The following is a 24760-nucleotide window of genomic DNA, read 5'->3' as shown; positions in this document are numbered from 1 at the left end:
CCCACGGGCTGTGGCTCAATAACTCCCGCTTTTTCCATCTTCACGTCTTTTGCTCTGCTGTGGTCTGTTTGGCCAGTGCTAGCCGGTGGGGTCGCAGGGACCCCAGGGATAGGTGGCGCTGCGCTGGTATCTATGTTTTGCTGTACTAGCCCCTCCTGCCACAAAGATGTCCTGGTTGCGCTCAAGCAGTACCTGCAACTGCTGACGCTGGCAAGGGATTAAGTCAGGGATTAAGCTCCTGAAAGGCCTGTACATTTCCTTATGATGGGGAGGGCACTGGCGCGGTGAACTGGGCTGGCGTGATGTTGAAATCGACGGGGGTAACTTTCCATGCGGGTGCTCAACTATTCTGCCCAGCTGCTTCCCCTCTCGCTTGACCTGAGGGCACATCAACTGCCCTTTGCCCATTCTGTAGAGGAATGACTTCACGACCGATCTGAAGGTAAGCTCTGGCCACATTTATACAGGCCCCACTCAGTGTCACAAAGTCTAGTCCCATAATACAAGCATCTTCTCTTGCTGCCAACCAAAACTCATGGATGAAAACACCTGTTACCACCGTCAACTCCAGACCTGCAAACTCCTCAGAGTAAAAAAGGTGACAGTGTCGCGGGGGCTGGGGCGGGGGCTTATCTACTTTTTTGAAACACAATGAAAGTGGTAGTGTATGCGCAACTCCCTTCACTTCCTGCTTCACTTCCACCTTGAGCCATGCCCAGCTCCACTTGCACCTCCCTGCTGAGTCTAGCTGTGCTATATATAATGAGTCCTCCTCATTAAGCTCCCTCATTCTGAAATGGAAAATCACAGGATAAATTAGCCAATCTCATCGGTCCAAGGACTGATCGGTGTTTCGAGATACTCGAATTCTGAGCTACAATACAATGTAAAGATTTCAAATGATAGACTTGGGTGCAAAATGTAGCCCTTTATTATACAGAAATTTGCTGTTGGTGTAGTAGCCTAAAACAACACGCCCAACCGATTGTTTATCTAAATAGCCCTATGTTGTTAGAATTTACTGTTTACCAGGTATGCGGCGCATCCCATGCAACAAGAGATTAACACGGTTGCACTTACTCTCTATCAGTAAACAGTCACATTTAACTTACCCACATCACGAATGACTGCCTAACGCGTGAGCGCACACGACAACCTAATATTCAGGGTAGCTCAGAATTCGAGTAGTAGCCGTATATCTCGGAACTCAGGGCAGAGCACCCGGCTAACGATAAGCCTGGCTAATGTTACAGGGATATTCCACCATTTGGGGAATTAAGCTCATTTTCCACCTCCCCTTGAGTAAAACAATTGTTTTTTACCGTTTTGGAAACCATTCAGCCGATCTCCGGGTCTGGCGGTACCACTTTTAGCATAACTTAACGTAATTCATAGGTATGACGACAATACAATATTATTGTAAATTATATCACATAAAAAAAGCGGAGGATGACGTTAATTGAATCAATAAAACAAATAGCTGTTGTTTTTGCTGCAAAAAGCTTGACTTACCTCGAATTTAACATAATACCCAGGGGGCAAAACACCTGTTTTTTAGGAAATCAGACATGGGCTGCTGTAAAAGGTTGTCATATAAAAATGAAATCTATGATGTCTGAGGATCACAACCTGGGTGGCCAACCCGGTCAACAAGCTGCTGGAAACTTGTAATTAGGGTCAAAACAATGTTACCTCAAATTCGGCTTTAACTCCCAGAAACACCCAAACATGCTAAAACGGTTTAATTATATTCATGAATCGTGAGCCATATCTCCCTGATACTTTATGCTAGAAACAAACTGAGCACACCTTTAGAAAGAGTGGAAGATAAGCTTTTATCTGATGCCTTGATTGTACATGTAATTAGAATGTAAGAGTTAACAATGCCTCTTAATTCATAGGTAGGCAAAAATATACAATATGTTACAATATACAAATTACCATGTAAAGTTAACTTTTACTGGATGAAATCATATTTTGATTTTTTTTTACTAACCAGACAGTCCTCGTGGCCCATAACACATTTAGAGGGAATTCAATTTCAAGCCTATAATAGCCTGTCAATTCAAACAAGATCCAAGAAAGAAGTTTACCATTAACTGGTGTTAATTTTATACTGCTCTGTTTCTGTATGTACAGTATATCGTTTGCATATTTATGCAATATCAATTATTTGTATTGCAATGTCTATTTCTAATATTCTTTCACAAGTGGGATAGCTTTATTTATTCTATTAAAATAAAAAAAGGGATTTGAGGATTTTGGGTTAGGCTGGTTAGTGTTCAATCCTGGTGTTTGGAGTGTGAGACAAAGGTACTGACAACTAAATGCTGAAAGACTAAAACACACAGGAGTAGGAGTAGGTTTAAAAGTATTTACTGATTAAAACTGTTACATTAAGTAGCAATTTGTACCAAAAAACAAAACAAAAAAACGAAACAGACAAACAGATTACAATTCAGGGTGATAACTAATTTCTGTAATAATGTTTATACAATTTGTTTAGCTGTTTCGGAATCACCGCTGCTGTCGCTGCTCTCTAGTGTTTCAGCATGCTGTGTCCTGCTACATTTGGTTGCCAACCCCTAGCAACGGCATCCTATGTAGCATGGAGCAGTTCTTCTGACAACCTTTAACCAGAGATGGGCACAAATACATCAAAAAGTGTTTAATTAAAATACAAGTAATTTGTAATTTGAAAATACAAAAATATATTTAGGTACATGTAAGAGTCTATATATTGCAATATTATTGTTTAGTGCAGAAGATGCGCTTTTAACGTACATGTTGCCACATACTGTCATAATAAAATATAATTACGCATATAACACTATATTTGTATTATTTACACAAAAACTAGTTAACGCTGCTGTGAGGGTGTTTCTAATAGCGCGGCTGCGACAAAGTTGACAACTTTCTCTCTTCCGACTGCCATTATCTATTTTTTTACTCTTTTTGAAAGTTTTGAAAACACTGTTGTGGCCTTTTTCTTTTGCTATTTGAGCAAATTGGAACACAAAAATATATATTTAATGTAGTCTTTCATTCACTGCTATAGAAGTTAACCCAACTATGATGCCTTACACTTCTGAGAAACCCAGAAATGTGAACAGGGTCAATAGGATGTGTCACATCACGTGATTTACTTGCCAAAAACTGTGATAGGCAATTTGGTAGTCCTATTTGTATTTTATGTCTATGGTCCTAGGGATAGTTCACCCAAAAAGGAAAATTAGCCCATGATTTACTCACCCTGACGTCATCCTAGGTGTATATTACTTTCTTCTTTCACAAGAATACAATCAGAGTTATATTAAAAAGTGTCGTGGCTCTTCCAAGCTTTATAATGACAGTCAATGGGTATATTTTTCATCAAAGTGCATCTATCCATCATAAAAGTGCATCTGTCCATCATAAAAGTGCATCTGTCCATCATAAAAGCGTATCTATCCATCATAAAAGTACATCTATCCATCATAAAACTGCATCTGTCCATCATAAAAGTGCATCTATCCATCATAAAAGTACATCTATCCATGCATAAAAGTACATCTATGATGGATAGACACACTTTTATGATAGATAGATGCACTTTTATGATGGACACATGCACTTTTATGATGGATAGATATGCTTTTATGATGGACAGATGCACTTTTATGATGGATAGATACGCTTTTATGATGGACAGATGCACTTTTATGATGGACAGATGCACTTTTATGATGGATAGATGCACTTTGATGAAAAATATACCCATTGACTGTCATTATAAAGCTTGGAAGAGCCACGACACTTTTTAATATAACTCTGATTGTATTCTTGTGAAAGAAGAAAGTAATATACACCTAGGATGACGTCAGGGTGAGTAAATCATGGGCTAATTTTCCTTTTTGGGTGAACTATCCCTAAGACCATAGACATAAAATACAAATAGGACTACCAAATTGCCTATCACAGTTTTTGGCAAGTAAATCACGTGATGTGACACATCCTATTGACCCTGTTCACATTTCTGGGTTTCTCAGAAGTGTAAGGCATCATAGTTGGGTTAACTTCTATAGCAGTGAATGAAAGACTACATTAAATATATATTTTTGTGAGTCCAATTTGCTCAAATAGCAAAAGAAAAAGGCCACAACAGTGTTTTCACAACTTTCAAAAAGAGTAAAAAAATAGATAATGGCAGTCGGAAGAAAGAGAGTTCTCAACTTTGTCAGCCGCGCTATTAGAAACACCCTCACAGCAGCGTTAACTAGTTTTTGTGTAAATAATACAAATATAGTGTTATATGCGTAATTATATTTTATTATGACAGTATGTGGCAACATGTACGTTAAAAGCGCATCTTCTGCACTAAACAATAATATTGCAATATTCTAGACTCTTACATGTACCTAACGCCACACTTACACTACAGAAGACTGTAAAAAATATATTTTTGTATTTTCAAATTACAAATTACTTGTATTTTAATTAAATACTTTTTGATGTATTTGTGCCCATCTCTGGTTAAAGGTTGTCAGAAGAACTGCTCCATGCTACATAGGATGCCGTTGCTAGGGGTTGGCAACCAAATGTAGCAGGACACAGCATGCTGAAACACTAGAGAGCAGCGACAGCAGCGGTGATTCCGAAACAGCTAAACAAATTGTATAAACATTATTACAGAAATTAGTTATCACCCTGAATTGTAATCTGTTTGTCTGTTTTTTTTTGTTTTTTTTTTTTTTTGGTACAAATTGCTACTTAATGTAACAGTTTTAATCAGTAAATACTTTTAAACCTACTCCACACATGACTCCTGTGTGTTTTAGTCTTTCAGCATTTAGTTGTCAGTACCTTTGTCTCACACTCCAAACACCAGGATTGAACACTAGCCTAACCCAAAATCCTCAAATCCCTTTTTTTATTTTAATAGAATAAATAAAGCTATCCCACTTGTGAAAGAATATTAGAAATAGACATTGCAATACAAATAATTGATATTGCATAAATATGCAAACGATATACTGTACATACAGAAACAGAGCAGTATACAATTAACACCAGTTAATGGTAAACTTCTTTCTTGGATCTTGTTTGAATTGACAGGCTATTATAGGCTTGAAATTGAATTCCCTCTAAATGTGTTATGGGCCATGAGGACTGTCTGGTTAGTAAAAAAAAATAAAAATATGATTTCATCCAGTAAAAGTTAACTTTACATGGTAATTTGTTTATTGTAACAACAACAAAGGGGAAAAGAATGCTACCGATTACAAATGGAATGTTCAATATTTTTTTCTTTTTTTTTGCCTACCTATGAATTAAGAGGCATTGTTAACTCTTACATTCTAATTACATGTACAATCAAGGCATCAGATGAAAGCTTATCTTCCACTCTTTCTAAAGGTGTGCTCAGTTTGTTTCTAGCATAAAGTATCAGGGAGATATGGCTCACGATTCATGAATATAATTAAACCGTTTTAGCATGTTTGGGTGATTCTGGGAGTTAAAGCCGAATTTGAGGTAGCATTGTTTTGACCCTAATTACAAGTTTCCAGCAGCTTGTTGACCGGGTTGGCCACCCAGGTTGTGATCCTCAGACATTATAGATTTCATTTTTATATGACAACCTTTTACAGCAGCCCATGTCTGCTAAACCCCCTTTGCCCCCTGGGTATAAGATTCCTTCACGTTATGAGTTTCCATTAAACTCGCGTGGTAGCCAGGCGTCTCATCCAATGGTGAGCTCAGTTGACGCTGTGTGCTTCAAGATTCTGACGCAAGTGCTAAGATTCCGATTGGCCAAGAGAAAAAGTGCTAAGATTCCGATTGGCCCAGGGCGGTTCTCTGCTCTCGTCTTGTTGCTGAGGTCACCCATACGACATAAAAGGGGCGACTGGTCATGTTGTCATGAATACAGACTCTGTTTGCTCTGCCTCTGCCAATGCTTGAGCCAGTGTTCATGGGGCAGATAATTGAACATGCTTCTCTTGCAGGAATGCATGGAGAGCCATCTCCTCCTGTGCAGCTGCTGTGCACTGCAGGCACCCTCACCGCACATAGAACCGCACATCTGCAGCTCTGTACTTTTAATCACGTATCACTGAAAAAAGCACTTACACACTTTTATCAATACGTCACCTGCCCAATCCGATGGAATAAAATTTATAGATTTGTGTTATGGGTCAGTTAAGGACGCTTACAAATCACTTCCACTATCCTCCATTGGGCTCGGCCGATCACAACTGTGTGTTAATTTTGCCTACATATAAGAAAGTACAAGTCAAGTCACCTTCATTTATATAGTGCTTTTAACAGTATAGATTGTTTCAAAGCAGCTTTACAGTGATAATAGGAAATTAAAGTAACAGATTGTTTTGCCCTTACAGCAGCTCTAGATTAAAGTTATTGTCCAGCTAAAGTTAGTTTTGATTGATTCACTTCCGTTGCAGAGATCATTATTTATTAACTTAGGGGCAGCTTACACGACACCGCTCTAACAGAAAACCCTTAATGCGCTCCGGCTGCTCATTTGCACAACAGCAGTGCCTGGTGGCTTGACAACGCAAACCTTGAAATAGGTTCCAAGGTGCATGCGCTGAAAATTTTTGAAAAACATTATCATCTCCATGTCAACTTCAAAAAAGCGAATCTGTGAAAACGCTGACGCTGTGCACATGCGCATTGCGTGTTTAGTCAATAGGTATGCGCGTTTGAATATATATGTGCGCAGGTGTGTAGTCCTTCTTTACAAACCAACCCTCAATAGACTACTTAATTTACTGCTACAAACTGATAACGGTCAGATAAGTATGATTTAAACCATGCTAATGCAATTCCACTAATGCCAACATAATTTTTATGTTTTTAATTTTAATAATTAAAATTTTATTTTAAAAAGAGTTTATTCAAAAGAATGTTGTGGTCAATAGTCAAGTCAAGTCAAGTCACCTTCATTTATATAGCACTTTTAACAATATAGATTGTTTCAAAGCATCTTTACAGTAATAATAGGAAATTAAAGTAACAGACACTGTTTGGCTTTACAGCAGCTCTAGAATAAAGTTTTTGTCCAGCTAAAGTTAGTTTTGATTGATTTACTTCCGTTGCAAAGATCGTCAGTTATTAACTTAGACACCTTTCTAACAGAAATCTTGAAAAATTATGAAAAAAAAGGTTATCTCTGCGCAAACTTCAAAAAGCGCAAACCTGTGAAAACGCTGACGGCGGGCACATGCGTAGGCCTATTACGTGTTTAGTCTATAAATGTGCACGTTTGAATGTATACAGCAGCTCTAGAATAAAGTTTTTGTCCAGCTAAAGTTAGTTTTGATTGATTTACTTCCGTTGCAAAGATCATCAGTTATTAACTTTGACACCTTTCTAACAGAAAACCCTTAATGCACTCCGGCCCTCTCATTTGCACAAAACAGTGCCCGGTGGCTCGAGAACGCAAACCTTGAAATAGAATCCAAAGTTCAAGTCTTGAAAAATTATGAAAAAAAAGGTTATTTCTGCGCAAACTTCAAAAAGCGCAAACCTGTGAAAACGCTGACGGCGGGCACATGCGTAGGCCTATTACGTGTTTAGTCTATAGATGTGCGCGTTTGAATATATATGTGCGCAGACGTGTAGTCTTTCTTTACAAATTGACCTCAACAAATTACTTGTCTGGCCTGAAAAATTATAATACAGAATTTTTGTCGCTTCCGCATCTCCATGTGAACTGGAATCATTTTGATAACGTTTTATCTGTACAGAGGTAAAGGGAGGGGAAGGGAGGCCTTCACAGGGGAGAGACTAGTTGACACTTTAGGACTGCGTTGTCGTCATGTCAAGGCGCAGGTCCTTCTTCAGATCTGGATACGGGTTAGATCCGGCGGACTGTGGTAAACCTCGGGATAAACAGAGAGACTAATATTAGCGTAGACGCCATTCTTCTTATGATGTAACGAGTACATCAGGATTCATGGAAAGTGTTTCCGGTTCCATCTGACCGGGACTATGCAGCCTAACAATGAATTATAAAAGTTGATAATGTGTTATGTGTATGCAGTAGCGGTTTTTGGCACGGGCTCGAAGGGGGTCTCGCCCAGGGTGTAATTCAATGTAGAACCACCACTGTGTGTATGGTAGGGCTGTCACTTTTGTGAAAAAAATCCTGTTCGATTTTTGCGACATAAGTGTTCATTGAATCGATTGTAAAATCGATTTTCCATGTCTAAAAACGTTTCCATTGCAAACGCCAAACATAGGCAAATCCACGGACAACTAACAGGCATTAGGACGAACGTAAAGAGGGCGCGCCGCACTTGAGTCAGCAAATATTCCTGATGATTTATTGGCGAGAAGTTTCGTGCACAATGACAAACAGGAGCGCAACATTCTCGAAAAACAATAATCAGACTGCCATAACATCACTGACAAACATCACTGCAGTCTTCAACATGCCTGTGTTTACGGTTAGAAATGTCAAACAAATTTCACCTCCGTAGGAGATTGTAGACCATAGCCCGAATCTGTATTCTCTATGCATGAGACTGTCTGAATACCGGCAGAATTCACAGTTTTGTAGTAAAAAGAGACATTATGCAGAAGAATGATTTGCTGTTATGTGTGTGTGTGTGTGTGTGTGTGTGTGTGTGTGTCAGAGCCTGCAGTCGCTGTGTGACGCGCGTTCGCTGCAGGCGAATCGTGACGAGCTGGACGCGCTCCGAGAGAAGGCCGTTAAAATCGATTCCCTGTTTTCGTTTTTGAAACTTGTGTTGGTTGGTCCGATCGATTGTGCAATCGATTTTCGAACGTAAAGTGACAGCCCTAGTGTATGGTAGGTAAAAAAAATAGTTTTTACTCTAGATTTAAACTGACAGAGTATGTCTGCACAGTTGACGGAATTGTCACGGGGGGCCAGTGTTGTATCGTAACTAAAGTTTATAATTGGCACATCTCAGGTCGGCACTTCTTACATGTTGCCATTACTCTGACCGCCCACATTGCCCCCGGAGCATGCTTTCAACCCCCCAGGAGTACCAGCACTTTTTTCCTGCTTCAAGCACTGATGTCACCTCTTTCACCCACTGAAGGATACTGAAGGAGCTTATATATGTATACAGTGATAGGCGTCAAATTCCTAATAGGAAGACATTTATCAGCTGAGAGTCAGCTGATGCGAGCTTGACTAACGTGACCTGCCAGAACTGACGCTATGCTTAAGTTTGTTTCAATGGTTTTTCCATTGAGTTGATTACTGTTTGCACCTGATGTTTATTTTGTTAGTAAGTTTCTTTGTGTATTTAAGCCCTGTGTTTTGTTCAGTTCAGTTGTCCATTATCGTTGCACTATACCTGGTTGTTTTGTTCATGTTTTTTAGTCAAGAGTGTTTTGTTTCTAGTTCTTTGTTAATAAACCTTTATCCTGCTGCATTTAGATCTGTTTCCTCACCATTATTTGCATTCGGCTGTGACACAATGTGTAAAGCTTAATAATCAACATGCCATAAGGATTTTCTACAAAACATTTCTAATAATTGTTTAATTTGAATTTAACGAAAAAGTAGCTCACCTCTGGAAAGCAGCACAGAAAGGGTTTAATATAGATGTTGGAGTCATGGACTTTGAGGTCATGATCTCCTAAACCACGAGTCACACCTATGGTGGCCATCACTCGTGCCTGTGTGTGAAAAATAATAAAAATTCAGCACAAGTATCTAAAATAAGCATAAATTCACAAGACTAGAAAAGTATATAGGAATATACAGTGAAAAAATAGGCTTATATTATGAATGAATGAAAGAACGAATGAAGCATTTATATAACGCTTTTCTTATGTACTACTGCACACCAAGAGTGCTTTAGGGTCAGAGGTCTCTCCACACCCAACATCCACCGGGATGATGGGACTGCAGCCAGAGTACAACGGCGTGAGTGCATTCACCACACTCCAGCTATTGATGGAGAGGAGAAAGAGTGATAGAGCCAATTTAGTAGATGGGGATTATTAGAAAGGCCAAAATTGATAAGGGCCAATGGAGGGAATTTGACCAGGACAACAGATTTACACCCCTGCTCTTTACGAGAAGTGCGAGGGTATTTTTAATGACCACAGGTAGTCAGGACCTCGGTTTTCTATCGTCTCACCCGAAGGACGGAGCTTGCTACAGTATAGTGTCCCCATCACTATACTGGGGGCATTAGGACCCACACAGACCACAGGGAGAGCACCCCCTGCTGGCCTCACTAACGCTCCACTCATGAACCGCTCACACTCGCCGGTAAAATGACGTTCGCTCAAATCCTGCTCCTTCGTGAAATTTCTCTGTATTGTACTATACGTGTTGTAGCCATTAAAGAAAACAGATTTCATTTCATATTTATGTTTAAATATTATAATAGGCAAACATTTTTTTAAATGTCTTTTCTACGTTGATTATGAAAAGTGAACCACATGAGGCTACATCATAAGATGTGCAATATGTGGGGAGATGGAGTGGGTCAGACATGATTTTGACCACTTCATTTAGTTTTGTTTTTCTTTAAAGTGAATTTCATTTTGTATAAATTATATCTTAAAGCAACAACATGGAACTTTTCCTCTACGGTCGCCCTACAGGTTGGAAGCGGAATTGTCCATTACCGCTGTAGTAAAATGATTTACGGTTACTGTATATGAAGCATGCAGGTTTTTTTTCATATGGGCAATGATAATATTATCTTCCCCCTTTCATAATTTATACATGTTTAGTAGACTAAACATTTTAACTCAAACATTTGCGATTTGCATGTCGATTGCAATGCTCAAATCTGAACGAGAATGATAGCGATAGCATCCTAACCATCTAAAACTACCATGTTAGTGTTTACTAGCTACCAGATTGATAATTCGCTCATCTACTAGCTGATTCATGAAGATAAATAAATGGAGGACCAGATAGTTTCCATAACGTAGCCAGGCAGACAACAGATTAGAAAAACTAAAGATAGTATGCAAGCAATTTACAGTTACTTACTAGTTCAACAGCATGACGGCCAAGTCAGCATCGGTCTGGTAACTCTCCTCCTCCATAAGCTAACGCCAGCGAGCAAACGCTCGACCCATATTGATCCTCGTCCTGCCTTTCAGTTTATCACTCTCCCTTTTCCTCTTTCGACTCTACTCCGATAAAACCTTGGACTTCTTACGTTTCGCTGCTGCTTCAGCCATGACGAAAACAGACGTACGAAAACAAACGCGCTGGTTGGCCACATTTGAGGAAGTGGTGGGCAAAGTGACGTATGCCGTAAAGCAGTCGAATTTTGTAGTTCTTTTTGAGCGCTGGTTACTACCCGCACCCCGAAGTTACATAGTGCCAGTAAAAGCGATACAGACCCCGTCAGGCTCTGGCAGACGTCTCATTCAACCTATTGTAAGTCGATGTACTATCACAACAAGGGTCTTGGAAATATATTATGAAGGTTGAAAAGTTACATGTTGTTGCTTTAATTTGAATCAATGTTTCATCAACCAATTGCCTGGATTTAATAAATAAGAAGCAAACCAAGAACGTCAGGTGTGGATTGGATTGAAGTGCATAACAAACTACCATGTTTCCTTTGAGTAAGGCCGAAACAATACGTCTTTCTGTTTTTAATGAATTTCTACAATAATTGTCTCAATTACAGTATGTCTATATAGATAGTTATGATATTTGTGGCTTTAAAGCAAAAGGCTATGTATATAGTGGTATAAAACGTGACTTGACTGGAGTGCTGAATTGTTTAATTGAATAGCAATTAATTTTTAGATGTTTATACAAACCCACATCACTATGATCAAATGCTTACTGTTTTTTTCACCGCTGTCATATTTGTTGATTGTTTTTGTTATTGAGAGGAAACCACGCAGCACATATTTAGGATATAAATGGCTCTCTCAGCAGCGTTGAGAAGGTACCACTCTGAAGGTACTTTTTCAAACTTTTTACATGCTCCACTCCGCTCACATGCTCTGGTACTGACCAGGCTAAACCCTGCTTAGCATCAGTGGGCAACCAGTCTTGGGCTGGTTGGGGCTGTATTACAAAAATTTCCTAACTAAATAAATAAAAAATAAATCTTATCAATTTAGTAACCCAGTGCAAAGCTATGGGTGGGCCCAGGTGGGCATGGGCCAGCTCACTTTGAATTGAGGAACATGGTAATTTTCCAAATAGATATATGAAATAATTTAATAAGTAATAATAATAAACATCTTATCACACTATAGCTTTGTATATTTAGTTAAAATAATGATTAAATGCAATGGTCAATTGCAATCAGTTTCATAGCTTTCCCTCTTCCTATAGGTGCATGCCATTTGCTTTTCAAAATGAAAAGTTTAATATTATTCGTCAGTTTTGTTAGTTCCACCCACAATGTTATCTTTACCACGTAAGGATGTAATAGTAAGATTTGCGTGTTTGTTGAGTTGAATTTAAACATATTTTATGAAAAATATTTATACTGTCTTTATACTTTGTGCTGCATTGTATTTTTTGTTGGTAATTTGGTGTGTCTTTTTCATATTCTATGCTTTGCTATCCGTGGCACCATCTTGACGTCAGATATGTAGCTTTTGAGCTATTCGGTACTACGTTGTCATAATAATTCAATTCAAATGCATTTTGTTTTATTGACCACAATATAATTGTTGATAAATGTTGAGATGGGCACTTTTGATTCATTTTGAAAAAAGGGACATGAGACCCCAAAGCACCACCCCGATGAGGTAAACATGTTGTACAGTATGAATCACCCATTTCGACACATTCTGGACAGAGTTGAATTATCAGTAGATGTACAAGAGGCAGGCATTTCCAGGCATTGGAACAGAACAACCTTTATTTCTGTCAACGAAATCTGCTACTGGACAGAGTGGGTTTATTTATTGCCTTTGAACAGCTTGTCCTGAAATTTATGCACAATCGTTATTAACACATTTTTCAGGTGATATGAATTACAACAAAATTAAGAATTGGCAAAAAGTGGTCGGAACTTGTCCCAGCCATATCACATGAAATCCACGATCACAAAACACAAGTATGGGAATTTGAAGGAGGCAATCAGTCATGAAGTCAATACCCACATGAGACAAGGGGCATCTAGGAATGGGCAGAGGTACCAGCTTTCCTTCTGGGGGTTTTCTTTCTAAATTTTGTTTTGACACTTCTGATACAGTTGTCATCTCCTGTGTGTTCATTTACTTTTTCTGCTTTATTTTTTTTCCATCCCACTCTCTCATCTGTTACCTTTTTTCCTTCTCCATATATCAAAGGAAATCTGAGGTCCTCATCCTCAATGGTTTTATAAGCCCTGTTAAGACAAAAAGCAGAAAATAAAGTAGGACTTAAGGGTATCGAATTTGAATGTATGTACAATTCATCAGCTGGCCCAGAAAACAGTGTAGAAAGGGCCAAAGAGAGAAAGCCGCTCCATTGATTCTTTATCTTGTCAAGTTCATAAAGTTAGCACTTATTTCATTATATCACAGTACCAAACATACTAGACAGTAATGCAGCCAAATGACAATTTATTTATGGAACAGATAAAAAAAAGGTTTTGCTATATATATATATATATATATATATATATATAGCAAAATCTTTTTTTATTTTATATATATATATATATATATATATATATATATATATATATATATATATATATATATATATATATATATATTTATTTTGAACTATATATATATATATATATATATATATATATATATATATATATATATATATACAACAAGTGAAAACAATAAAAAAAGGAAATATCATACCAAAACAATACCAAATTTGTTGAAAAAACATCAAACATAACATGTACAACAGGACAATAAACCAGCAACTTCCATCAATCACCCAGAATCAAAGGCCATAGAATATATATGGGTCTAAAGTTGAGCTGCCAATTTTTTTAGTGAATCAGGTGAGTCAATTCGATGACCAATTCAGTAAAGCCAGTCATTTGCTTCATTTCAGAATGAATCAGCTGTTTGAATGAACTGCTTAAAGGAAGGCAGTGTAAATGCATTTATGACACTTCTGATATGCATTAAAATGTGTAAATACATCTCAAAATACATCTAAATGCCACTTCAGATGCAACTTCTGTGCCACCTCTGAAATGCAAAAATTATATCTATATTAATTTCATTTGATTGGCAGCTCTATAGTTTTTGGTGTCTCTAGGTTCTTGTTTCCTGTGTTTATTTCAGGTTTCCTTTGTTACCATGGCTTCTTGTATGTCCTTCTTTGTTTCATAATTACTTATAGAAATATATTTCTGAAGTTACTTTTTGAAATGTCTATTCAATGCTTTTCTCATCTAACAGTAACCAATTTTTCATCAATTAATCAGCACAATATGTAATTAATTCACAATCAATCTATTCCAAAACATGTGCAAGACCCTTTTAAACTTTGTGTAAACAATATGTAGATAAAAGTATTTTTAATGGATCTGTGAGTCCTTGAAGAGTGCTAAAGCTTAGAAAATCAGCAAGACATACCCACATAGCAACATTGTGACGTCCCAGATCCAGCCCACATCTGGCACATGTGGAATGATGATCTGGCCCACATGCAAGCGTGGAATGACGGCCCTTGTGTTGCCCACTCCTGTTTGCCAGATCTGGGCCACAAGCAGGCAATAGCAATGCCACATGTCAGCCAAGAGCAAATAAATAAACCAGAACTGGACCGTATCTGAGCCACAAAATCTGTGTATATTAAATGTGGAGTCATCACAGCTTTAATAAGCCTGATAACAAGCAGAATCACTAAAGGAAAGAAGAGAACATAAAAAGAGACGAGCAGAAACACAAGAACTACAACTGACTTCAGACACAGCCTTAGATGAAATCAACTGAAGATAAAATAAGACATTATATCTCTGTAGATCTCAGCAGAGGAGGATTAAACAACTCAACAAACAGCATTACTAGCTTCACTTATTACTAACCAGATTGACTTTATTTCTGTTAGACGACGTCTACAGTTCTTATTGAGAATTAATAAAGGTTTAAAGGAGAACTCCGGTCAATTTTAACATTGAGCTCATTTTTTTGTACATTTGGAGTGCTGTCAATACAGAGAACAACGACAAAAATCTGTGTTGCCTACACCAAGTTATTCTATTTTTAAAATTTGCACCCTGTTGACTTCAATGGGGCAAGTTTTAAACCTGCTTTTAGCCTCTTAACATCCTTGATGTGTCATTACAAGTGCACAGGTCATGTGAGTGATTCCTTCAGAGTGAACACAAGTGAATCTGACTGCAGTAGATGTGAAAGAAATGGATAAAAATGACGTTATTTAAGCCAGCGCAAATACCTGTGTTTACATCCTGTTTTCGGTGGAAGTCCAAAGTAGTCGATTGCCGAGTTCACGCGCGTGATCATAGGTAACTAAACCTATGCGCGTGAACTCGGCAATCGACTACTTTTTTAGATTCAAATTACAACATCAGGTTTTTTCATGATGATTTTAAAACCATCAACAGGTAACGTTCATTACCTGATCTCATTTTTTTTTTCTTTTTTAGCTTCCTTTACTATTGCAAATGTGTTTGACACACTGTCACAGCAGCCGAAAAAGACAATAAATATAATAAGAGTTAAGGGCCAAACTAATGGAAACACATTATACACTTTAAAGTTAAACCTCTGTTAATTCTCAATAAGAACTTCTGTAGACGTCTGTCTGCTTGTGGCCCAGATCTGGCAAACAGGAGTGGGCCATCCAAGGGCCGTCATTCCACGCTGCATGTGGGCCAGAACATCATTCCACATGTGCCAGATGTGGGCGGGATCTGGGCCGTCACAATGTTGCTATGTGGGAAGGAGTTTATTGGGGACCTCATTTATGATAAAAAAGTCAATATGTAATTTATGTCAGACTGTCATTTATGACAGTCAAAGTCAATCTGGTTAATAATAAGTAAAGCTGGTAATGCTGATTGTGGAGTTGTTTAATCCTCCTCTGCTGAGATCTACAGAGATATAATGTCTTATTTTATCTTCAGTTGATTTCATCTAAGGCTGTGGCTGGAAGTCAGTTGTACTTCTTGTGTTTCTGCTCGTCTATTTTTCTGTTCTCTTCTTTCCTTCAGTGATTCTACTTGTTAACAGGCTTATTAACCCAGTGGGCATTTGATGTCAATTTAACATCAATGTGACATCAAACACTGATGTCAAAATTACGTCACGAAATAGGTCAAAAATGAAAGTCATATTGACGTCAAAGTGTCGATGTCAATTTGATGTCAAGATTTTGACCTCTGCTGATGTCATTTTGATGTTATTTTGATGTCATGCTTTGTTTGTTGGTATTTGATGTGAATTCAACATTTATTTGACGTCAAGATGTCATGATGTTGTAAACTGATTTAACTGATTCTATCTTAAATTGATCAATTGCCATTTCATATTTATACTGTGATCTTATTTCATTTGAGTCCACTAAAAAAATATTTTTCTAAAAAATGTAATTCATTTAAATGAGTTAACAAAACATTGATTTAACTCAGTCCTCTTGCAGATAAGTGTTAGTTAACAACATCACACATGAATGAGTTGAAGACCTTAACAAATAGATAATCAACAAGCACACAATCACTGCCTGTTGAATAAAGCAACATGCAGCATAACATCGGTGTTTCTCTGCTCATCCAGAACTGAAGCACAGGCAGGGGTGCCGCCAGAAATTCTGGGCCCTATGGAAACCAAAATTTCTGGGCCCCCTACATTTTTTACAGATACAATTTAACCCAATAAACATGCCCTGTATACTTTAAAAAAGATACTTAGCACATTGCGTAGTTAAAATGTCTAAACATGAGTACAAAGCCTACAAAACAAGAAAAAAAAATTGTATTTATACAAATTTGACTTATAAGTCAAACACACACGTAATAACCATATTATTTCTATTGGCCTATTAAGTTTTCATAATATAAAATATTAAAATATCTATTTTGTAAACTCCTTATAGCCAATGGTTACTACAGACATGTTTTATTCGTTTTTTTAGATTTTTTTTTCTGGGGCATTTTATTCATATTAAGAACGTCAAGTTTGACATAATCGATGCGTTTTTTCGTATCCGTCATTCTGTGGCTCTAAACCAGGGGTGGGCAAACTTTTTGGCTCAAGGGCCACACTGGGTTTTAAAAATTTGACAGAGGGCCGGCCCAGTAGCAGTAGCCGGCCCAAAAATCTTTTTTTTTTTTTTTTTTTTTTTGCGTGCATGCTACACACTGTAAACCCCTTGGTTAGGATTAGGGGTGTGGAGTGCGTGCCTATTTCACGCCATAAAGTGCATATCATATGCACGCGAAAACATATTATGCACTACAAATACAATTCGTGGTATTCGCACTTTCATAAGATCGGGCTGAGCAAACAGACAATGTTGTGGCAATGTCTGTGCGAAATTCAACAACTGAGAGACGACATTCTGACAATAATTTTTTTTATGGTAGATATCCCCCATTTAGCATGTTATGTTTTGATGTTAATTTTTAAAGATGTTAGATAATTATAGCCTATACTTTTTAAATATTGTTTATCCTTATTATTATTTAATGGCCTAACAGTAAATTAGAAACAAAACATCTGCAAGTGTACACTTAGAAGAGTAAAAATTACAGGTTACGTTAATTCAACTTTATTAAAACTGAATGGCAATTTGCACTTCCAAAAGTCATACATTTGTGGAAATAAACGAATATACAAATTTATTTTAAGAATAATAAAATAAAACATAAAAGGCAAAGGGAGATCAGAACATTTAATGAAAAAAAAAAAAAAACGGGTTCTGTATGGCAGACAGGGGAGCGAAGTCAAAAGCCGGACGATAGGTCGGTAAACGGAATCGGGCAGGATACATCCACAAATCCAGAGGAGCAAAGAAACTAAATAGCAGACAAATCAAAGGAAAAACTAAGGTGTGCAAGCGGTTACCAAACATTTTTTTTCTCATTGAGTTTCCAAAAAAGGAAAAAACATTAACGTGCAACAAGTCTATGCGCTTAAGGCGCTGTCTGTTTGGTTTCCATGGTGACGCGTCATTGCTTGTTACGTGACACACCGCAGCCACAACAGCGCTGAATGAATGATGATCTGCTTTTATGTCATTTTTCCTTTTTTACATTTGTTAGCTATGGCATGCAATATCTGATATTCCGATTGTCAAATATATGCAACGCAATATATATATATATAAATATATAACGCAAAGTATTGCAAGAAAAAAGGCAAAATTAATGCGATCTTAAGACAATTTTTTTAAATACTCGGCGGGCCGGATTAAACAGCCTAACGGGCCGCATGTGGCCCGCGGGCCGCATGTGGCCCGCGGGCCGTAGTTTGCCCACCCCTGCTCTAAACTGTCAAAACACCATTCAAACCCTTGTTACGGATGCGAAAAACGCAGAAAATCGAACCCGATCCGATTTTTTTTTTTTTTTTGACGGACGAAAGTTTCGGAGGCAGTGTGAGGTTGTATTTATTTTTTAACGTGCTAAAATATCGGACGCGAATTTCACACGGGGGGGAGAAGGAGGACGTGGATGTGCAGCAGCCGCTGAATCTGTGTAGCTATTTTTTACAGTCTATGGTGTAGAGACATGATAAACCAGAGATGTTATTATTGTTGGATGTAAATCATAGTTCAGTAATTATTTTACTAAGCTAGCTAGATAAAAGCAGGTCATGTAGCAACGAAAATAGGTAACTCTGAAAGTTTTGGAATACAGGAATAGGGCAAGATACCTTTCTTTTTGAAAAACTGTGTGACATACTGTCGACTTCGGCGTTCTCTGTCTTCTCTTTCCTTTCCTTTTTTGACGCCCTAACTTTTGATGTGACATGCCTATGGGGCGCCGTTTGTAAAGCGGCTCACGCTGAAAATAACAGCAACATTTTGTCACATTTAGCTTCCAACAATGTTTAACCCTCTGGGCTTCTTCGCCCGAAAACGGGCGAAAACTTGAACGTTTCGAATTGTTTAATTTTTTTGCTTCATCGGATGGGGGTAAAACTTGGTGACTTTTCTTTTATTACCTATATGAACACAGAAAAAAATCAAGGAGATGATTCTGATATGTTAAAGGGTCGTAAAAAAAAGTCACACTTAGCTTACTCCCGCCCGAAAACGGGCGACATAGGAAATGAATGGGAAATACGAAAAAATAGGAAAACTCAGAGAAATTTTTGGTGGTACAAGCTACAGATCAGCCACTGTGCTGAAAAAAAGTTTACAGCAATAAGGGGTGACACTCTAGAACATCAAGAGTGCAAAAAAGACACCCTCCCCCCCACACACACACACCCACACACACAAACACACACACACACACACACACACACACACACACACACACACACACACACACACACACACACACACACACAGAGAAATGAACTGGTAAGACTGAAACAGCAAATTTTGCCCCAAACTATATAAAAATGATATAATCATAATAACTCCAAAACTATAGCAAGGAGAGTCAAAAGGTAGGTATCGTTTGAAAGAACAGTTCTCGTCACATTTTGTTCAGTTTTGCCCTGAGTGTTTTGGTTTGAATTTTGTATTTATAAATCTGATGCTACTGCATTTAGATCCATTTCCTCACATTTTTGTAAGTCAAGTCACCTTTATTTGTATAGTGCTTTATATATTTATATATATTGATATGCAAATACAGATTGTTTCAAAGCAACTTTACAGTGATAAACAGGAAAAAAAATTATTCAATAATGCAAACAGAATTCAACTGCTGTAAAGCAGCTCTAAAAAGACAATAGTAAATCGGTTGAAATCAGTTCAGTATTGATTCAATAACTGTAAATTACACCAATTATGAAAGGAGTTCAATTCAGCTATAATGCAGCTCTGCAGAAAACAGTTCATCATCCAGCTAAGTTGATTTCTCATCCAATAGTGTTGGTGCAGTCAAATCAGTCATTTTGCTGAACATTAAGTGTCCTCAACTAAGCAAGCCAGAGGCAACAGTGAGAAGGAACCCAAACTCCATCAGGTGACAGAATAAAGAAAAAACCCTTGGGAGAAACCAGGCTTAGTCGGGGGGCTGCTTTGCTACCGAAAGCTGACAATTATGAGAGGTACCATATATAACGTGCTACCAGAGTGATTTTTAATCAACAAAGCAATTTTTGTCAATGTAAGAGTTGGTTCAAATATTAATCTTTCTAGTTAAAATGTTCTTTTAGTGGTCTGTGCTGATTTACTGAGCCTATAGTCTATGCACATTTCTTTTAAAAAGCAGTCATTGGAATGCCAGGACAAGAATAAAAAAAATATATAAATAAATTTACTGTATATATAAATACATATATACAGTCAAACCAAAATTTATTCAGACACCTACAACATTTCTCACATTATCACAGTTTATTTACTATAGTTTAGAAAATGTTAATAAAATATGACAAGAACTCAGAGTTATCAAATCAGTTGATATTTCACTGCTTTTGGCCATCCTTATTAGACTGTTTCACAAATTAATTAGGTTCAATTTAAGTACAGAATTAGATAATACCAATTTAGGTCAACCAATTACCAAACAATGCTTAATTTTGTTCAGTCTGTGGTGTAAAAAGGTTGCATTAGCAATTAAAGAAAAAAACACTAAAGCAAAACATGGTCACGTCAAAGTGTCTGAATAATTTTTGGTCTCAAATTTTCATAAATTTTACTGGTAGTCCACTATATGAAGAATTTTGGGGTATAATAATGTCACAGTTTACTTTATTTAGCTATCCTCACTTACATAAATTAACTAATGTGTCCTTCACCCACTAGTAAAAAAATAACAAAAATTATATCTGGTGTCTGAATAATTTTTGGTTTGACTGTTTATTGTTTCTGTTTCTAATCCCTGAAAAAAAAAAAAAAAAAAACTTTGCACAATTTCTGATTTCATTAACTGAATATATTTACAGCTTCTGCACAACTCTTAAGGGGCACGACTAGCTCTGCCACAATAGTGATGGAGCAAACATAAATATATACACATAAAATATAATAACCTCACCAGCCAGTCATGGTATAGTCTCGGTACAACATCTTCTTGCCCACCTCCTTCCTTTGCACCCTTCTGGGAAACTCCAAGTGTGTGAACTCTCCTCCTAACAGATGGGGCTGTATGAAACCCTAAAAACAAATACAAAGAGAGAAATCATTTAACACTCAAACAGCAAACAGAGACTTTGCAAACTATGCCAACAAAATGTAACAGTCCAACGTTGATGGACTGTTACATAGCAACAGTAGAATTTTTCCCCACTACAGTCTTATTAATGGGGCTCCTCTGTTTTAAACTTACCCACAGTACCTAAATCCACAAAGTCCTGCCAACCTTGCAGCTCCCTCTCCAGTCTGAGGTTGATTTTCTTTAACCCAAATCCTCAAATCTGGATGACGCATCCTCAAGTACTGCTCAAGAATGATAGTCTCTCCTATCTGGTCCTTAGACTTAACTTCTGGTTGCATCTACCTTTTGCACAATCCTTTGATTCGATTGTAGGTCTCTCTGACACTTTCACCAGATGGCATTGTGAGATTCCTGAAGCGTTGGCGATGTGTCTCCTCTGTTACGTTGTACTTGGCCAGTACTGCAGCAGTGATGTACTTGTAGAAACCAGATCGTTGTTCATCCATCCTAGAATATGCTTCCAAGGCCTTGCCTTTCAACAAAGTGACCACTCGAGCCTTGCCTTTCAACAAAGTGACCACTCGAGCCGCCCAACTAAACCAATATTTACATTACATTTTACATTAGCATATTTGGCTTTTATCCAAATGATTTACAGTGAATTCAAGGCTACATTTTATCTGTTTGTGTATTTCCTGGTAATCAAATGCAGCATTATCCTCTAACAGTTGACAGATTAATCCCAGTGGAAGCATATAGAGAAAACAAGACGGGGCCAAAAGAACATTGAGGAACCCCAGAGGAGATAGGCAGAGAGGAGAAAATAGAGCTCCCTAATTCCACAGCAAGGTTCTTCCATGTAAATAGGATGAGCAGCACCACTTTAGCGCAAGCCGCCAGGACTGTATGTATTACCTAAAATAAAACTTTCAGACTTTAAAGGTCCCGTTCTTCGTGATCCCATGTTTCAAACTTTAGTTAGTGTGTAATGTTGTTGTTAGTATAATCAAAGTTCAATGCCAAGCGAGATATTTTATTTAACAGAAGTCGCCTTCATCGAATGGCTGGTTTGGACTACATCCCTCTACTTCCTTCTTTAATGACGTCACTAGAACAGTTTTTTTGACTAATCTCCGCCCACAGGAATACACAAAAAAGGGGGTGTGGTCTTGTTGCGCTCCCACGGAGAAGAGGAAGAGATGCGTTTGTAGAGTGTGTTTGTCGCCATGTCGTCGAGACGCTGTTATCTTCATCCCGGAGTCCAATCACCTTTTGGGCACTGAGCGCATGCATCTCCACGTTATGGTAAGAGGCGTGACCTTTCCGGGCAACGTGCATTAAGCTGCTGTCGAATCACAACACAGGAACCGCTGGCACAATCAGAACTCGTAACGTATTTCTGAAGGAGGGACTTCATAGAACAAGGAAGTCATCAGCCCGTTCTTAGGACAGTGAAAACAGCGGTATACAGATAAGTAAATTGTGTGAAAATGAACACGTTATATTGCACACTGTAAACACAATCAAAGCTTCAAAAACACACGAGAAACGGGACCTTTAAGAGCCATTATCATGTACAGTACGTGTGTGTCCGGTCTTTCTATTACAGAATATAGGTGGGAACCTTCCTTCAGGTAACAGGTGTTGCTGGAGAGAAGGTGAACACAGTTTTTTGATGCGCGTGTCATTAACAAGCACTGTCCAGCAGCCCTCAGCTTCTTTAAGTAATAGACATAGACTTGGCTGCTTACACAGACTATAATGGTTCCATGAGATGGTTCCATGAGAATGGTTCTATTTAACAAACCATCTCTGAGTATCTCATACGACACTTGGAGCCTGTCTTTTTTACATTTCCTCTCCAATTTTCTCCATTTTTGTCTAATTAAACAACTCTCTGTGTAGGCCAGGACTGAGATATAGCTTTCTGTTTTACCTGTTTAAATGGAGCTATGCAGTACAAAATATCATTGCACTCTGTGCTAAAGTCAGCTACCAACTTATCTAAACCCAGACTAGATGGAGAAAAATTGACGGTTAATGCCTGCATATGGGAATTATACATCTCTGAAAACTCAGAGGCTGACAGAGCATTAATAGACCAAGCATGATAGCCGACTGACTCAGGGCGTGGAGTAGGCCCAGCAAAAATTACATTAAACATAATAAAAAAATGATCTGAGAGCCCATTATTTTCTATAGCCAGCTCACACATCGGGACACCCCAGGACAGTATAAAATCCAGAGTGTGACCCTGATTGTGCGTAGGCTGTGGCTGAAGTCAGTTCTAGTTCTTGTGTTTCTGCTCCAGGTCCAGTTCTGGTTTATTTATTTTGCTCTTGGCTGACATGTGGCCAGAGGTGTAAAGTCTAGCTTCAGAAAGTAAAAGTCCTCCTCAGTATTTTGTTCCAATCACCTGGATTTGCTAATTCAGCCAGGAGATAGAACCAGTTAGTGAAATCAGCTGGCTGAGTTCATGGGTGGAATAAACATATGGCAGGACTTCTACTTTCTAACCCCTGGACTATACACCCCTGGAATGTGTTGTTCCATTAACATAATTAAGGTTATACACCCTGTGTTACTGCAGCATGAAAACTAACATATTACGACAATCAGTAAGAAAACTTGAGCACAAAAAATTATCTACAGTGACATGCAGACACACACAGTCATCAATAATCAGCACTTGAATCTCAACAATGGTGACAATCAAAAGTGCCATGCTGCAATGTATGCTGGGTACCAGCATAGTACAAAACCCCCAGCATGCATTGCGGCATGAATAAATTATGCAGCTAAATTGTCCTATTATTTTGTTTAAATCTAAATGTTTGCTTGTATTTTTTGCGGTTGTTTTTGTTGTTACATTTAGTAGAGTTTTTGTGATGTTTAGAGTTGATCTGGTTATCTAAATATTTTGTTGATTGTCACCATTGTTGATTGTGCTGATTGTTGATGTCTGTGTGTGTCAGAATAGGCCAATTTTTTGTGCTCATGTTTGTTAAAATCTTCTAACTGATTGCTGTTGTAAAGGTTTATAATGTAAAAGTATTAATGGCACGACACGCTTGTTAGATTCAAATGACATCAGTGAATCTGGCTAGTTCATGATGACTTTGAAACCATTAACAACATTAACATTAACTTATTAAGATAAGAGCCCAACTAATGGAAACACGAATAACAGTTAAACCTTTGTTAATTCTCAATAAAAACTTTTGTAGACGTCTAACAGAAATAAAGTCAATCTAGTAACTTGCTATGCTGTCTGTGGAGTTGTTTAATCCTCCTCTGTTGAGATCTTGAGAGATGTAATGTCTTCTTTTATCTTCAGTTGATTTCATCAAAGTCTGTGTCTGAAGTCAGTAGTAGTTCTACCAGAAAGACTCGGGAGACTAAATACTGTGACAATTAACCATTTATTAGCGACCCAGCAAGCAATAAAGTTCTTTGGCGTAGGCCCCGTCCGTAGCTCGCAATCTGAGGGTCCGGACTCTGCATATCCTGCCTGAAGATCAAGGCAGGGGCGCAGCCGAAGAATGCTTCCACCTGGACGGAGCCTACCAAACCCC

General features: G+C 37.9%; 1 protein-coding gene across 3 annotated transcripts in view; it reads right to left on the bottom strand.

Annotated features, from left to right (window-relative positions):
• LOC308689812 (protein phosphatase 1H-like) overlaps positions 1-24760 on the bottom strand; it is a 94798-nt gene that overhangs the window by 17323 nt on the left and 52715 nt on the right. For all 3 annotated transcript variants that reach the window (XM_081363830.1, XM_081363831.1, XM_081363829.1), the window contains 3 exons: positions 21066-21184; positions 13250-13313; positions 9550-9657 (listed from right to left, as the gene is read on the bottom strand). In XM_081363830.1, coding sequence (XP_081219956.1) covers positions 9550-9657; positions 13250-13313; positions 21066-21184 — 291 coding nt within the window. The remainder of the gene's footprint in view (positions 1-9549; positions 9658-13249; positions 13314-21065; positions 21185-24760) is intronic.

Source organism: Scardinius erythrophthalmus (genome assembly GCF_964197995.2).
Source record: "Scardinius erythrophthalmus genome assembly, chromosome: 4".
In the NCBI taxonomy this organism is placed as follows: domain Eukaryota; kingdom Metazoa; phylum Chordata; class Actinopteri; order Cypriniformes; family Leuciscidae; genus Scardinius; species Scardinius erythrophthalmus.
The sequence above is the reverse complement of the archived record's forward strand: the minus strand, read 5'-3'. Positions and strand labels throughout refer to the sequence as shown.